The sequence below is a fragment of the Drosophila tropicalis genome, unplaced genomic scaffold (assembly GCF_018151085.1).
Source record: "Drosophila tropicalis isolate 14030-0801.00 unplaced genomic scaffold, ASM1815108v1 contig_754, whole genome shotgun sequence".
Classification (NCBI taxonomy): Eukaryota; Metazoa; Arthropoda; class Insecta; order Diptera; family Drosophilidae; genus Drosophila; species Drosophila tropicalis.
Genome location: NW_027173241.1, coordinates 100,182 through 118,107, shown reverse-complemented (window position 1 = coordinate 118,107; position 17,926 = coordinate 100,182). Strand labels below are relative to the sequence as shown.

At 41.5% G+C, this 17,926-nt stretch overlaps 2 protein-coding genes across 2 annotated transcripts; both read left to right on the top strand.

The window, feature by feature from the left end:
• Positions 1 to 4,982: 4,982 nt before the first annotated feature.
• Positions 4,983 to 5,608, top strand: LOC137579653 (small ribosomal subunit protein uS4-like). Its single transcript, XM_068293421.1, is given in 2 exon segments — positions 4,983 to 5,178; positions 5,181 to 5,608. Coding segments are annotated over 2 exon segments (582 nt in total). The 5' UTR covers positions 4,983 to 5,024.
• A 7,409-nt stretch (positions 5,609 to 13,017) lies between these two features.
• On the top strand, positions 13,018 to 13,611 carry LOC137579654 (small ribosomal subunit protein uS9-like). The gene has a single exon (XM_068293422.1). The coding sequence runs from the start codon at positions 13,041 to 13,043 to the stop codon at positions 13,488 to 13,490; it is 450 nt and encodes a 149-aa protein (XP_068149523.1). The 5' UTR covers positions 13,018 to 13,040; the 3' UTR covers positions 13,491 to 13,611.
• Positions 13,612 to 17,926: the final 4,315 nt, after the last annotated feature.

Genomic DNA, 17,926 nt, shown 5'->3' with positions numbered 1-17,926 from the left:
GGATGCGGGAGAAGACGCCTACTTTGCCCTTGCGTATTTCCGTATCGAACAAAATAACCAAATACTTTTGAGTCTCGTTTCAGCCAAATCCAAGGTAGCTCCGTTGCAGCCACTATCGATACCCCGCTTGGAGCTACAGGCAGCAGTAACTGGAGCGCGACTGATGAAAAATATAATAGCACAACATGAAATCGACTTATATGGACCGACTCGAAAACGGTACTAGCGTGGCTCGATGGAGATGGGTGCCAAGCAAACTAAATGTTGCGGACATCGCCACCAAACGACAACATAGGCTTGAAACGTACACACAATGGTTCGAAGGACCCAAATTCCTAAAACTACCGCCGGCAGATTGGCCTACGGAAACTACCAATGAAAGGACACTCACTGAGGAACTGCGTCCTCGTTTCCTTCACATGCGAAGGGAATCAGCAAGAATCAATTACGAGTACTTTTTAAAGTGGAATCGATTGACAAGGGCAATTGCATGTTGGCTTGCCTATAAGAGGAAATTGATCAAGAAAATACGTAAATCAAATGATAATAAAAACCGACCGGCATCCCTAGTTAATGAAGACAGAATATTTCTATCCCGAAACATACAACAAGAATGTTACAACGAAGAGAACACAACCATCGAAAACGGCCACCACGTTTACCGGAGCAGTCCACTATGGAGGTTACAACTATTCCTAAATGACCATGGGGTATTGTGTGTACGCGATCGAGCCAGTCGCTTCGCTGGCATCCCTGAAGGACGAATCGCTCTACCCCCCAACACTGGGTTACAAAGCTGATAGTCCGGCACTACCATGAAAAATATTATCACAAGAATCATGAGACAACAGTAAATGAGGTAAAGGAATTCTTCGAAATTGCCAACAATGTAAGCTAAGTAGTGCTCGACCCATTGCACCCTTAATGGCGCCCCTACAGAGGGCTAGTGTGCCAGCGCTTACGTATGTAGGAGTTGATTATTTTGGGCAGCTAACAGTTATCAATGAAAGAAAGTCATTGAAATGATGGGGCATGCTGATAACCTGCCTCACAATGCGAGCAATAACAAACTTCAACTAGATGATGCGAACATGCACCGAGAATTGTCGCAGCAGGAAATATCGTGGTACTTCAACCCACCGTCAGCTCCTCACATGGGAGGAGCCTGGGAGGCTTAGTGCGTTCCGCTAAAACCGTGTTATACCGTATAACACCAAATCAAAAATTCTCAGATGAAAGTCTTCTTACCACCATGGCATAGGTGGAAATGACGGTCAACTCCAGGCCCCTGACATACGTGTCCCTTGACGACGAAGATCAAGAAGCTCTTCCTCCAAATCACCTGTTGCTTGGCTCATCAAATGGAGAAAAACCGATTTGCGATCCGGAACAAATCAACTATAAATGGTCGCTCCGCCAGAGTGAGTTGTTCGCCAACCTATTTTAAAAACGTTGGGTCAAAGAGATGCTACCAAACATAACACAAAGGTCCAAAAAGTAAAAAAAGTAAAGCCAATTGGTTTAGGCGTCATCGTACTTACAGTGGACGAAAATTAGCATCGTAATACCTGCACAAAGGGTCGATTGGTCGAAGGCCCGAAATTCGGGCCTGCGAATAAATTTTGTGTCACTGTATCACAAAACGGAACTCTGTCCGAACAAACAGAATGACGCTCTTTAAAAACTTTAAAACTCTCTCTCTCATTCTACTCTTGCGGTACTTAAATATACATAAGTAAAAAAGAACAAAAACCAGCTGCATTGATCTAAGTACATACATAAGAACCGCGTGTTCAGTTGTTTTTTCGTAGCCAAGAGGCAAAGACTAGAGTAAGTGGACTGAGATAGTATAGTTATTAGTTATAAGAAATTTGTAAAATAACCTGAAATTAAGAGAAAAGGGTCATTTTTTGGTCTCGACGCACACAAAAATTTGTGTGTCTCGAGTTTTATGACGGGTGATAAACGACCTTTTTGGGTGGAGCGAGCGATCGTCGTCGAACTTTTAGGCAGAGGGACGGCCAAATCCCGAATTTTGTGGGGAGGGTTAAACGGGTCGCGATCTCGAGCGACCTAAATAAATGGCCTCAAAAATCTTCCAAGCGTAAAAACGCTTAGTAGGCAAAAAAAAAAAGGCCAATCAAAATCCAGATCCCTTGTCACCAGATCAAAAGCTTCCAATACTAATATCAAAAGCTTTGTAACCGAACTTTAATCATATCTGTATGAATAATCATAAGTTAGTTCTTAAGACGCGTTGTTTCAATAAAGATCGTTTTTGAGTCTCACCAATTCATATCTTTTTTCATATTTTCGGTCGGTGGCGTCGACCAAGCAACTTTTGGCTTTCAAGCAGCCTTGGATTTTTTTCATTTTTTGGGACAATAAAGATCGTTTTTGAGTCTCACCAATTCATATTTTTTTTTAATTAATAAAAGAATTCGATTTATAACTATATATATGTGAAACACGAGTACAGTACAGTGACTGCACAAGGCAGTAATATACATATTTGGCTAAAGTGAATAAAAATATTAGTGCAAAACATTAAAGTGAATATTAGTGAAAATATTGGAATTTTAACCCCGTTATATTTCAGTTAAAATTTATATTTCGGTAGCGGGGCGTCGACCAAGCAACTTTTGGCTTTCAAGCAGCCTTGGATTTTTTCATTTTTATTGTACCACAACCCAATCGCTGATATTTTCCTCTTTGGAACAAAAGAGACATCTTTCAATCCAAGACATCAACGAGCCTTGGATTTATATTATCAACCCTTCCATTTCATCAAAAATCATCGCCATGGGCCAGGCTAAAATAATCTGGCGATAAAATGCGATTCCCCGGCTAATACCAACAATTTACACCCAATTTGAGCAGAATCTACTACTTTTCGACATGTTTTCTATGCATACGCAAGTGCCTACTTAGTACTAATTCTGCTACCTTTCTTTATTTCATCTGTAGCAGCACTATGGTATAAATACTACTTTATTTTGTTGCACCAAGGCAACACTGTTTCCAATTTTTTTTGTTTTTCTTTTATTAAATTTAAATAAATTATTAGTTTAAGTAACGTAACAAAAACTTTAGATATTATTAGTAAAACTAGGTCCATATTCGTTTAAGTAAAATCAATTTTCCTTAATAGGAATCCTAATGGGTATGTAATGCGTTGAGATTTGTTGCATTTCATTTTTCTAATAACTAAATTATACAGCAAATCCCTGCAGCATGGATCGGCCGAGAGATCGCACCGTTGGATAAATCGTGCACGACCCCTTAGAAAAATTAGGCAGCTAACAAATACACGTGCTCATGTATATTACTACATCTTCGGGAACTCCGAGAAAATGACGTTGTACGATGTAACATACAAACAAACCCGATCATCTTGTAAGGACATCCAAATTTGCGTGGAAGTTTTGCTGCAAATACTTCCGATGCATTTGATAAGTGGTGTTCTTTTGCCTACACTGTTGTTCCGATTGTTGATCTCCATTCTCTTCGCCTCAGGTTATAATAACGTGCCTGATCTTTCGCCGCTGTCTCCATGTTTGCTTTCCCATGCCTGTCGTGACACCGTCGTATACGGCACCCGGCATTCTTGGTTTTCGACCCTGTACAACATATGCTGGCGTGAATCCAGTTGATTCTGATTCTTTACCGTCCTATTTGCTCGTTCAGCCGGATTTTCCTGTGGTGTATAGGGCGCTGTCAGCTGGTGGTGTCATCCCCATTCTTCTAGCACTTTCATAGAAATCCTGCTGTCATATCTACCTTTGAGCCCCGAATCTGGAAAGAATCCTTTCTCTGAATGCCTTGACCCAATTCTCTGCTGTTGCCTTACGCTTGGAAATAAGCTCTGTCCATTTTTAAAACGATCAATTATTAACAATTGCATCGAATTTCCGTGCTTCGATCTAGACAGTGCTCCAATCCAAAAAACGGATCGGCGTCCCACACTGCAGTGTCCAGGTACTCCGACGCTGATTTTCGTCAAATATAATTTATATGTCTCATCCTCAAATTGGCTTTACCTTTTTATACCACTTGGACCTTCGTGAAATGTTTGGAAGCATCTCTTTCCAAAAAAGGTTGGCGAACACATTACTCTGGCGGACCATTTATAGTCAATTTGTTTAGGATCGCAAATCGGGGTTTCTACATTTGATAAGCCAAGCAGTAGGTGATTTGGTGTAAAAGCTTCTTGATCTTCGTCGTCCAGGGACACGTTTATCAGGGGCCTGCCATAGCGGTAAGAAGACTTTCAACTGACAATGATGTGATGGAACGCACTTAGCGCTCCCAGGCTCCTCCCATGAAGTACTACGATATTTGCTGCTGCGACAATTCTTGATGCATCTTTGCATCATCCAATTGAAGTTTGTCTCTAAGAAAGGCATCGGTCCCTCGAAAATTAGTCCCGTTATCCCATTAGGCATGAGTTTGCCCATTAGGCATGAGTTTGTGGTTAGGTAATGCACGATCTCAATGCTTATTGCTCGCATTGTGAGGCAGGTTATCAGCATGCCCCATCTTTTCAATGACTTTCTTCCATTGATAACTCTTAGCGGCCTAAAATAATAAACTCCTACATACGTTAGTACGCCTACAGTCTGGCCCCTAATCAGGGGCGCCATTAAGGGTGGAATGGGTCGAGCACTATTCAGCTTACATTGTTGGCAATTCTACGAATCCCTTTAGAAAGAGGTCTTAGTTTTGGAATAGAATATTTTTAACTCACCTCATTTACTGCTGTCTCATGATTATTGTGATATTCCTTTTCGTGGTAGTGCCGGACTATCAGCGTTGCAGACCAGTGTTGGGTGGGTAGAGCGATTGGTCATTCAGAGGTGACAGCAAAACGACTGGCTCGATCGTGTCCAAACAATACTCCAAGGTCATTTAAGAAGAGTTGTAACCTCCAAAGGGGACTGCTCCAGCAAATGAACATCGTCGTTGGAACATTCTTGTTGTATGTTTTCTTTTGGTCGTCTCAACTGAGCGGAAGCGTGTGAAATATGGTTAACGGCCGCATACCGTCGGTCTTCTCGAAGACTTATGTGACTCCCCGTCGCCCCTACGAAAAGGCGCGTTTGGATCAGGAGTTGAAGATCATTGGTGAATATGGTCTACGTAACAAGCGTGAGGTGTGGCGCGTTAAATACGCCCTGGCAAACGTAAGGCTACCCGTGAGCTGTTGACATTGGACGAGAAAGACGAGAAACGTCTATTCCAAGGTAATGCCCTGCTGCGTCGTCTGGTGCGTATTGGTGTCTTGGATGAATCTCGCATGAAGCTCGATTACGTTTTGGGTCTGAAAATTGAGGATTTCTTGGAGCGCCGTTTGCAAACTCAGGTGTTCAAGCTGGGTTTGGCTAAATCCATCCATCATGCCCATGTGCTGATCCGTCAGCGTCACATTCCTGTGCGCAAGCAAGTCGTCAATATTCCATCATTCGTGGTGCGTTTGGACTCTCAGAAGCACATTGACTTCTCGCTGAAATCACCCTTCGGCGGCGGCCGTCCTGGACGCGTCAAGCGCAAGAATCTGAAGAAGAACCAGGGTGGTAGCGGTGGTGCTGCCGAAGAAGAGGAGGACTAAGCAGTACCAGTAATGTTTTGTAATGCTAAACTTATATATTTTACAAATTATAAGTGTAAAATGTCATTAATAAAAAAAAGCGGTGTTTCGAGAGCGGCTGCAACAAAGTTACTTTAAATTTGGCTAACACGAGACTCTAAAATATTTATACCGAAGTACGCAACGGAAGAGTAGGAGTTTTCTCCAGCATACACGAACACGTGTAGTTGAACTCGGCAGTCTTGTGCATGCGAAGGGTAAGAAGGACAGTCAGTATTGCCACATATCCTGCAGATTGGGTGGTATTTCCTCTTCGCAATCAATCTTTGATCGCCAAAGCGCATAAATTCAAAAACTGTTATCAAATCTTGTAAAATTTCCCTTTTGGTTGGTGCGATTTTTGTCGCTATTATTTTGCGCTTAAGGCGCATCTTGCTGTGGGCTCCACCTCATGCCCAATATTATCTCGTAAGAGTGTATCTACTCTAAGACCCCCGTCCTTCTGACATCCTTCGCTAAAGACGCGGCGTCTTCTTCTGAATAGCATGAATAAACGTAATGAATTCTTTGAATAGCTTTATCTGCCAAAAGAAACTTCTCTGTGTATTTTGGAGATGTCAGGCGCGCACATAGTGCGCTAAAAGGGTGATCTTGTGGGTCGAATGTCAACGTTTAGCGACTTCTTCTGTTACTACTATTCGATGGAACATTTCGGCGATGTCACCGCTTACGCCAAATGCACTCATTCTAAAGTTATACATAATCTGCAGCAAGGGCACGAGCAAATTGAGAAAGAGAAAGTCATTTAGGGCTACTCCCGATGATTGAGCTGCCGCGTCCCATACCAATCTGACCCTGTCAGGTTTATGTGGATTTCGTACAGTAAAAATGGGCAAGTAGCATGCTTTTTCAAGTTTGTACGCGACTTCTTCCTCTGTAGCTCGATTGCAAAAGGAATGTCTGCTGCCATTTTCTTTTGCACCCACGAGAGTCGTCGTTTTGCTACTGGCAGGCTACGGACGTGGTGTACGTCCGCGAGCTGTAACTAACAGTATATTCCAGAATCTATAGAGATCGCTCTTCATCTAAACATCTGGTAAACATCGGCTGTGATTTTTCCTCTAATAGCAAATGTTTTTTAACCATCCAGATAGCAGTAACCCCGATGCTGGTTGAATCCTCCACCAGATCGTCCCGATCCGCCATGCTGCCATTTTCCTTCGCGTAAGTTTAGCAAAGCTATGAGATTCGGATTATTACTGCCAATTATCATTTGAGGCATTGCGTTAATCGGATATCTCTGTTTTATCCTGTCTGCTATCATCGTCTCGGCTGGAAGACAAATGGACTTAATTGTGCAGACTTTGTTTACCTTGAATAATTTATTGCCCTGTCCTTGTCTTAAGATTCTTAAGTTCAGCTGCTTAATTCTGGCTAATGTCGACTAACATCCCCAGTCCATCTAATGCATAGGGGATTGGCGAAACCTTTCACTTCGAGCGCATCAGACAATTTTTTTTATACAAGTGTTAGAGTCGATCCGTCATCCATAAATGTGTAGATATCGACGGATTTCGATTTAGAATGGCAAGTGACTGGAACGATACGAACAAAGTATTCTGACTGGTTGGTTAGTGACCCACGATGATTGTGCCGGTCTTTCTGTGCAAGTTTCGACTGACATCTGCAACCCCTTTTCGCAAGACACTGGTTTGTGGTGTTTTTTTGCGGTGCTGTATGTGTATGCATCACGACTCTGTTGATTCTAATAAGGTCCCATATTCTTGCATCCAGCTTGTTTACCCTAATGGTGGCACACATATTTTTCACCGAAAATTCAGACATCTCTGCAGACGCATAGCGTTCTCCTCGTTGCTATAGCACCAATCTTAGGTGCTTTTAAAAAATGTCTATTTTCTTGGATCTCTCTTGAAGGCTGGTAATTCCCTCGGCATTGCTTGTCGAGCAGCTACTTGTTGTGGTGTTATGCCATTGGTTTTGCACGGCATTCTCTGCGCTTCGGTATTCGTCGCCTGTGGAGTGTTGGTAGCAGTCTCATCCGTGCTGATCTTTGTTACCTGGGTGGTTAATCTTGAGATGGAATTTAGTTTTGAGGTTATGTTCGCCTAACTCGAGTTGGCACTATTTTTGGATCCGAAGCAGGTGCAGTTGAATTGAGATGTGATTTGTTTAGCCCCTCCTCTTTATGTCTCCGTAGCTCTACTAAACCGTAGGAATTAAAGAATTTGCTCGAAATTTTTTTAGAAAGGGTAAATTTAGTTTCTAATAGAAATTAAAAATAGTTTCACCATAGAAATTAAAACGAGTTGTTGCTTTTTAGACTAGTTAATCTAACTCCGCATTCAATCGTACGGTAACCTTTGTGGTAGGTTGCAGTTAGCCTTTTAATTCTGCAAGTAATTTCAGTTTTGTTTACAGATTTCTTGAACACGCTGTTTTTATGTATGTACTTAGATAAATGCAGCTGCGTATTTTCGCGCTTATGTGTCTACTAATAGCTAATAAAGTACCGCAAGAGTAATAGACGTAGTCGTACAACGCTCACTAAGAACATGTGGCCCATATGACACCAGGCCCGGGCCTGTTACGAATGACCGTAAGTAAAGTTAATGTTACAACCTCTACGCACTCCGACCTAAGGGCAAAGGCATATTACATATATAAACATAAATTAAACTAAAGAATTAGAAAATATTAAATGTAATAAGATAATAGATTACATATAAAAAGTAAACAGGATATTTTAAAATAAAGATGTTTACAACTAATTACAAGCGAGGAAGGACAAGATCGCAGTTTTTATACCCGGAAGCGATGTTTCGGAATCGATAACGTGCCAAAGTCTGTTGTAGTCACTAAATAGTATACGAAAAGGTTCATGCAGAGAAAAGTTAGTTTTGCAAGTGGGAAGATGGAACAGAAATGTTAATTTGGCTCAACAGCTCGGAAGAGTCAATCTCACCATTCAAAAGTTTGTAAATGGAAGTTGTACGGTTGGATCCCAGCGCAAATCACGAAAGGCAAAGAGTAAAAACAGTTTTTGTACAGATTCTAATTTGTTTTGATAAAACTCATATTGAGGAGACCAAACACAAGATCCATACTCCAATATGGGGCGGACTAAAGAAGTAAAATGTTTTTTGGTAGTATATGGATCCTTGAACTCTTTCGACCAGCGCTTTATAAAGCCAATAACACCCTACTAACAGTAGTCGATATATGCTGATTAAAACTAAGTTTGTGGTCTATTAAGATCCCCAAATCTTTTACAACCAAGGAAGTATTATTAATTCTTTCTAACGGGAGATTATTTAAAAAGTAACTCGTTAATTGGGGACAACCTCATTAAAAAGACATAACTTTGCACTTAGAACAGTTTAGAGATAACAAGTTAGCCACCCCTGAAAAGCATTCAGGTCAGCTTGCAAGGTATGACCTCAGAGAGAGTCTACGATGCGATTAGCTATTTTTACATCATCGGCATACGTAAGAACTCTGGAATTTAAAAGAACGGTGGGGAGATCATTAATAAAAATGGTGAATAGTAATGGGCCAAGGTGACTGCCCTGTGGGACTCCCCGATTCAACACAAATGATCTTAGAAGGAGAGGACCTAAAAAAGAGCCCTTTGCCTCCTATTGCTTAGATATTGTGAAATCCAAGTAAGCAGAGCATCCGGAAAGCCAACTAAATTCAGCTTTTGTAATAGTAAGGCATGGTTTACCGAATCGAATGCCTTACTGAAATCCGTATATATAACATCAGTTTGCTTTTGTATTTTAAAACCTTGGATTACAAAAGATGTAAACTGTAAAAGGTTAGTTGTGGTAGACCTATTCTTGACAAACCCATGCTGGTATGGCGAAAAAATAGATTTACATAAATGCTGTATTTGAGACGTCATAATTTTCTCAAACAGTTTAAGTATCGCTGACAATTTATAAATTCCTCTGTAATTAGTGACGTCGGATTTATTGCCCCATTTGTGAAGAGGTAAAATAAACGAATCCTTCCATATAGTTGGAAACTCGGACAGTGTAACGGACAACTCAAAAGCTTAAGTAAAGGCGAGCACAATGATTCCGTACAGCACCTCAGGACAGAAGCGGGAATACCGTCTGGGCCCGGTGAGTATACCGGCCTAATCGTCATTAGTTCCTTAACTAACGAACTTTGCGTTTTAATAGGATTTAGAATGCGGTTGGATTTCGTTACAGGATATGGATATATCTGACTAGATATATCTATCAATCAACAATGAAAAGTGTATAGCCGTGCTTGATACTGATAGCAAATATAATATTGTAACCGAAACAATTTATAATCGTTTAAAAAACCTAAGCTCGCTAAAGTTGACAAAGTTCATTACGGTTTCGGAGATAAAAAGAGAGTGGTACCTATCGGTTCTTTTACGGGAAGGTTCTTCGTAAGCCAAGAACAGTTTGATTTGGTTTTTTAGTGGTATCATCTGAATTCCCAGATGATGAAGTGATTTTGGGAGAAGAAATAAAAATCAATCGTGACTGCGTACAAATCGGGAAATATAATAATGAAACGGAATTAAGTTCGGTAATGAGAATAAAGGTCGAAAACGACGAAATTGACATTGACTCAAATGCCTCGAAAAGTACAAAGCCGGAAAAGTTAAAATCGACGAATGTTGAAATGCGTATTGTTTTAAAAGACGATGGTCCAATTTATTCGAGACCACGCAGATTCGCTTTTGCTGAACGGTGCATAATCGATGACCAAGCCGATCAGTGGCTGAAAGACGAAATAATAAAACAATCCGAGTCTGAGTTCAGCAGTCCGTTCGTATTAGTAAAAAACTCGATGGCACTCCACGGCTGTGCATTGACTATAGAAGAATAAACAAGGTAATAGTAAAAGACCATTTTCCATTACCTCTGATTGAAGATCAATTGGATCGGCTACAAGGAGCAACGGTTTTCAGCACAATCGATTTAAAGAATGGGGTTTTCCATGTAGATGTTGAAAAAGGGTCGAAGATTCACTTCGTTCGTTACACACAGCGGACAGTACCACTTTTTAAAAGTTCCTTTTGGATTGACGACTCCCCTGGGGTATTTCAGAGACAGGTTAATGCCATTTAACCCGTGCTGGTACGGCTATCCCATACGTCGACGACATTATAATCCCTGGTAAAACTGAAGAAGAAGCCGTCTCCAATCTGAGAAATGTTTTGAACCGATGTGAAGATGAAAAAAGAAATGTTGCTTTTTGAAGAGAGAAATAGAATTTTTGGGGCATACTATAAAGAATCAGAAGATATGTATCTCAGACGCAAGGATCAAAGCTGTAAACAAATTTCCTATGCCGATGAATCAAAAGCAGCTCCAAAGTTTTCTTGGCCTGGTTGGTTTTTTTCCAAAGTAAACTGCAGATTTTCGATTATAGCCAAGCCTCTTACTGATTTATTAAAAAAGATGCAAATTTTAGTGTTAAAATATGTATGCATCCACCGCAGTATGTCTATTTGTTTCTTATTATTCTCGAATGATCCGATCTGTGAATTGTAACGGGCATTCTTTCATTTCTGCTTTACCTTATATTCTTTATGTATGAATTTAGTCTCAAATAAACCTCTACTCGAATAGGTTATGGGCCCAGGCAGCGGAAAGTAAAAACTATGCGGGTTGGTCGGAAAGACTTGTATGAGATTCGTTGTATTATTTAAAGTTTGTGATTAAATAATTTGTCCAAGATGAGTGCACAATTTTCAATCGAAAAACTTGATAGTGAAAATTATAGTGTATGGACAGTACAGATGAAAATGTTGATTCATTCTGATTTGTGGTCGGTGACTTGTGGTCAGTCGCAGATCAATGGTATAAAACATTGTAAAACCGCGAGCGAAGCATAGACAAAGTTATCCGCGATCCACATGCCTTCTGGTCCGGCTAGAAAAATACAGTTTATTAAGCAATTCCTGTATTCTAAAATGTTGGCTACAGAGAGTATTTAAGAGCATCTGAATAATTTTTCTAATGTCGTAGAAAAATTAAATGAAATTCAGGAACAAGTGCCTGATGAAATGCTCGTAATAATATTGTTAGCGAGTTTATGCGATGATTTTAAAAATTTTGTAGTTGCCATAGAAAACGGTAAAAAGAACAAAGCAATGAGAGAAACAAAAAACATTGAAAGTTGGTTGTGCGGTCGTCGCGGGCATTTCGCGTCGAAGTGTAGTTCGAAAGAGAAAAATACTAACGCGAGCGAAAAGAACAGTAAAAAGTCTTTTTCGGTATTCTCTACTTCTGGAACAGGAATCAATTTGTCGAAAAATGCATGGTGTGTAGACAGCGGGTACAGCTCATTTGTGTGCGGACAAATCGATGTTTACGAGTATGCGTGAGCACAAAGAGAAAATCAATATGTAAATCAGATGGTCAAATGGCATGATCGGTTCGCACATTTAAATTTCGATAGTTTAAATAAAATGATTAAGCAGGAAATGGTCTATGGTCTTAATGCTAGAGTGTGTAGTACAAATGACCTTGTATGTGAAACGTGTGCAAAAAGGAAAATTTGCTTTAAAAAGTTCCCGAAGTTTTCGAAAAGCCGCTCAAAGGAATTGTTGGACTTGATTCATACAGACATTTCTGGACCTATGCGTACAGCGTCACAAGGTGGTGCGCGCTATTTCGCAAAATTCATAGACGATAAATCACGTTATGTATTGGTGTACATGTTAAAGAATAAGAGCGATATTTTCGAGAAATTCAAAGATTTCAAAATGCTAGCAGAAGATCAGACGGGTAAGCGTATAAAAGGCATACGAACCGACAACGGTCGTGAGTACCTGAGCGATGTATTTGAACAGTTCTTGTTAAGCCATGGAATAAAAAGACAACTCACTGTTCCCCACACTCCACAACAAAATGGAGTGGCGGAACGCGCCAATAGAACCTTGGTGGAGATGGCGCGAAGCATGATAGTGCATGCTGGGGTTGGCGAATCTTTTTGCGGCGAGGCAATAATGACTGTTGCATATTTAAGGAATAGAGCAGAAACTGCAACTTTGCCTGACAATACTCCATACGAGGTTTGGTATGGGAAAAAGCCGAGCCTATCTCATCTTAAAGTATTTGGTATGAAAGCTGTTGTATTAGATAAAACTCATAAGAACAAGTTTTCGGCGAAAGGGAAGCAGAATATTTTGGTAGGTTACTCCGAAACTGCCAAGGCCTATCGTCTTTACAACCCTGTCAAAAGGACCGTAGTAGTATCCCGAGATGTCGTGTTTTTGGAGCACAAGTTCATGAAAGAGTTGGAGCAATTATCATGTGAGCCAGATGTGGTTATCTTTCAGCCAAGTGAATAACTTGATTGCGAGCATAATGATGAAATCCAAGAAAATTCTGTGGAGCAGCAAAATTCAATTGTTTTTCTACCCAACTCGCGGAGCAAAATGCAGCAAAAGCGCAGAGAACCCGTGCAGGCTATCCAAGTCTTTGGCCGTAAGAAAACCGCCACTGCAGTTGCTTACTGCAAGCAGCGTGGCAGCGGTCTACTGAAGGTCAATGGACGTCCCTTGGAACAAATTGAACACAAAGTTTTGCAATACAAATTGCAGGAGCCACTTTTGTTGCTCGGCAAGGAGAAATTCGCTGGTGTGGACATTCGTGTGCGCGTCAATGGTGGTGGTCATGTAGCCCAGATCTATGCCATCCGTCGGTCTATTTCCAAGGATCTTGTAGCCTTCTACCAGAAGTATGTCGATGAGGCCTCCAAGAAGGAAATCAAAGACATCTTGGTCCAATACGACAGAACTCTGCTGGTTGGTGATCCACGTCGCTGCGAACCCAATAAGTTTGGCGGTCCAGGTGCCCGTGCCCGTTACCAGAAGTCGTACCGTTAAACTGTTCGATCTGTTTTCAAATCTGGATTTAAGAGATATTTTATACAATTTGAAAATGATTTTTTTACGCTTTCCCAGCAATTGTCTGGGGTGTGCGTGAATAAAACGGAATAATTAACTGATGGTGACGAAGAAAATGCTGAGGAGGAACAAGCATATACCCGAAGAGGGCCAGGGAGACCGAAGACTGTTCGCACTGGGCGTGCTGGTCGTCCACGAAAAGAGAACAATATGCTGAATGTACTAGATGCTAAAGAAGTTATTGTTCCTACCTGTAAAAATGAGGCATTTAAGTCAGAACAGTCGGATATCTGGAAATTAGCAATGCAGAAGGAGTATGAAAACCTAGAAAATATTAAGACATGGAGTTTGGTTGATCTTTCTGCAACCAAAAAGGTTATCGGTTGTAAATGGGTTTTTACCACCAAACGAGATGAGAGTGGCAAAGTTCAGCGTTTCAAGGCAAGATTGGTCGCAAAAGGGTGTGGTCAAAAATATATTTTATACTTGCATGTACCAGAAAAGACGACGTGGCCTACATAAAGCAGCTCATATCAAACGAATTTGATGTGATCAACGGCGGTGAACTCCATCGAAGGCTTGTTGCATGAATATGGTATGCAAAGTGCGATAGAAATGAGTGCGGTCAGGTGGACAAGACACGCTATCAATCACTCATTGGATCGTTATTGTATTTGGCGTTGACTACACGGCCAGATATAATACTCTCTGTGGCTAAGTTGGCGCAAAGAAATGCAGATCCGCACAATGAACATGAGGTTGCAGCCAAGAGGGTATTGAGATATCTAAGAGGTACCTCAGATGTGAGACTTCATTATAGCAAAACTGGTGTTCCTATCCACTGTTTTGTTGATGCGGACTGAGCTGGCGATTGCAACGATCGGAAGTCATTTACCGGTTGGTCATGGGAATCAAACAAGCAAAATCTGTTTGCCCTCAGTAGCACGGAGGCCGTGTACGTAGCACTTTCTACAGCAGCCAAAAAAGCGATATACATCAGAAAGCTGATCAACGAACATGTAAAGTTTACAGAAATGTTGGGATTAAAATATTCCTTTTTTATACGATAGACTTCGCGTTGAGAAGGAGTGTTAAAATATGTATGCATCCGCCGCAGTATGTCTATCTCTTTCTTATTATTCTCAAATGATCCGATCTGTGAATTGTAACTTTCATTTCTGCTTTACATTGATTTTCTCGATGCCTGCGCTGCAGCGAATATTCTTATGTATGAATTTAGTCTCTAATAAACATCTACTCGAATATTTAGATTCAACGAGAGTCAGATAAAATCTTTTAATTTGCAAAAAGAATTGATAACACAGAAACTTGTTTTGCAAATATTTAACCCCAAGTTTGAAACAGAATGACATACAAACGCATCGATTGATGTCTTCGGAGCAATTTTATTACAAAAGTTACCTGATGATAAAGCGTCGATGTGGGCTTCTAGTCTGTTGCGAATGATCGATTCGAACACCTTTCCCAGCACATCTATCATGCACAGCGGCCTATACGCTGAAGGTTCGTCCGTTTTCCCTCCTTTTGGGAGTAGTACCAGCCTCTGCCTTTTCCATTTTGCGGGAAAGACTCCTTGGCACAGACAGGAGTTGAATACATCGGCTAGTTTCGAGGGCTGATTCATTGCGATGAGCTTGATGACACCAGCAGGAAATCCATCAGGGCCAGGCGATTTGTTGCTTCTGATCCGCTTGGCAGCCAGTACGATTTCTTCATCACTAATATACCCGGGATTAGTCTCTTGTTGGGCTCCTGCAACTGGATGCTGCAATATCGGCCGCTCTGGGAATAGCGTTTTTACGATGTTTGCGAGCAACACACCATCTGTGGGAGATGGGCGTTTGGCAAGCTTGCCCATTACCAACTTGTAGGCCGCTCCGAAGGGTTGGTTATCGGCATCCGCGTAGAGCTTCTTCCAACAGGCAGCCCTGCTTTGCTTTATGGCTCTGTTTAACAATGCACGCCGCGTCTTATAATCGTTCAGTAGCCTTTGGAACGAGGGACTCCCTCTGGCCCGCTGCTGCTTGCGTCTGGCTTTAAGGCATTCTTTTCGCACTTCTGCAATTTCATGGCTCCACCAATACACTGGTTTGCGTGTGCTTCCACCTTGTCTCTTGCGGATCATTGACGCATCACAGGCTTCGCTGATGGCAGAACATAGCCTTTTTAGCTGGGTTTCTGCATCCCCTGCACTCCTCTGCTGTGAGTTGTTCATCATGAACAAAAATGCCTCCTCGCTTAGGGTTTCTTGTGACCATAACGAGAACTTAGGCCGTGCCAAGCGCGTTGCTTGGCCACCACACTCGAATATTATTGCACTGTGATCACTGTGCGTGTATACGTCGGAGACTATCCATGTAGAATTCCGGGCCAGCCTCGTGCTTGCAAAAGTAACATCGATTATTGAGTCCTGCTCAAGTCCAGCAGGATTCTTCCTCTTGCCGTGGTTTTGGCGCTTCCCCACTCCATCGCCCATGCGTTGAAGTCGCCGGCAATGATCACTGGCGGTGATCTTCTGGGGTCGGCGGCTATACAGTCAATAATGGTTGCAAAGTCGTCTATATCCACACTTGGCGCTATGTAGCAGCTACAAATGGATTTGCCGTTGCATTTCGCCCTGGTGTAGCCTCTGTGTCTGCCAACAAACTCTAATTGTAATGGAGAATGTCCGCAACTACATATTGCTGCGCCCATGATGTTGTTTTGGACCCAGGCCGCGTGTGGGTTCCCTGTGACATAGACGACCAAGATGCATTCGAGGCAAATGCGTACTAGGATGGCCGAGTTGTGGGATTGGGTCTGGCAACTCTCCTGAGCGAGGCGAATTGAGCTAAAGACGGGCAGTCGAACCGAAGAGACGAGCGAGAGCGGTTGCAAAGAAGATAAAAGACGAAACGACGCAAAGCAGTAAAGTTGACTAATTTCCAACTAAATCTAATTAAAATAATCAAATAGTTTTAAGTTAAAATAAACTAAAATACTACAAATAAATATATTGAATAGAACAAATTCCTACATTTGGGTGAATAGGAATCTAATGGAAACCACTTGCCATATCCAGACAGTAAAAATATCTTGCCCCACTCAGTCTAAAGATTTGATCATTAATTAAAGGCAACGGATACTTGTCGGCCACAGTATTTAAATTCAACGCGCGATAGTCAAATATAGTGAATATTCACCTAGAATGTTTAGTAAACGAGTCTTATCAACGCCAAACAACTCAGTATCGCTGATAGCCGGATTTGAAGAGGTATCAGAGACAGCCACAGTACATACAGATATTGTATTCAGAAATTCGATATGTCCTTAAAATTATGATAAAGAATTTCACGACCTATTATAATGTCGTAATTTAAGCTATCGCTTAGAACAACATGAAACAGAACTTCAAGGAAATAATTACATATTTTAACATTTGACAAAAATTTGCAAAATTTTCCCTTCAAGAGGACTAAATTGTTAATTCGTTTTCCCGAAAGCTTATGTGATATTGCTTCCTTTACAAGAGAACATTCAGCTCCGGAATCAAAGTAAAATGGGTACGACTCTTCGGATTGGGTTAGGGTACCAATGGGTTCTTTAACTTGGCACAAGTTTACAAGTCTTTCTTCAATTCTTTTCGGTATCAGTGATGATGATCCTTCAGGGCAAGCAGACTTCATGTGTCCAGCTACTCCGCATTTGAAACAAATAATTGGTCCTCTCTTCATCTCTGGTGGACAGGCAGTGTGCTGAGAAAATCTCTGGTTTCCTTGTCTTCTTAAACGGCAATCCGCCATTTTGTGTCCATTTTTTCCGCAAAAGTGAGATTTCACGGCAGCTTGTAGTTGTAGTTGCATTCGCTTGTTTTCAGCGTCTACTGGAACGGAAAGGTTTTTTCCTTTTACCAACATCAAAGGCTTTTAACTTATTTAGCATCTCGTCGCGATTCTTTGTGTTGGTTGTAAAAGTTTTTCGTTGCAGCTTCGGCTAAACCTGAGAAGTGTGTGCTAAAATTACTGACAGCAGCTTGCTCTATAATCATCCCTTTCCATTTTGACAGCAGTGGCTTCCGTACAATGACAAGCACTCTCCTTCGTTTGGACGGCCATTGAGAATGTTGAAAATTGTGGCAGCAGGGGTTTCAGTGCCTTCAAAGTGCTGAAGAAACAATACCTTGAATTGATTCGTCGTCACACCAGCAAAAGAAATTTCTGGTAGCCAATTGGACGCACTCCCTTCCAGCGATTTGCTTAGGACCATGAGAAGTGCGCTGCCCTCCAACAAATTCTCCGCTATTATTAGGTCCACAGTCGAGCACCATGCAGCAGCACCTGATCCCAAAGAGTCAGGGTTAAATTTTGGCAAGACAACTGATTTTGTACGACCTTTCTCCAGTCTGGACGACTTTT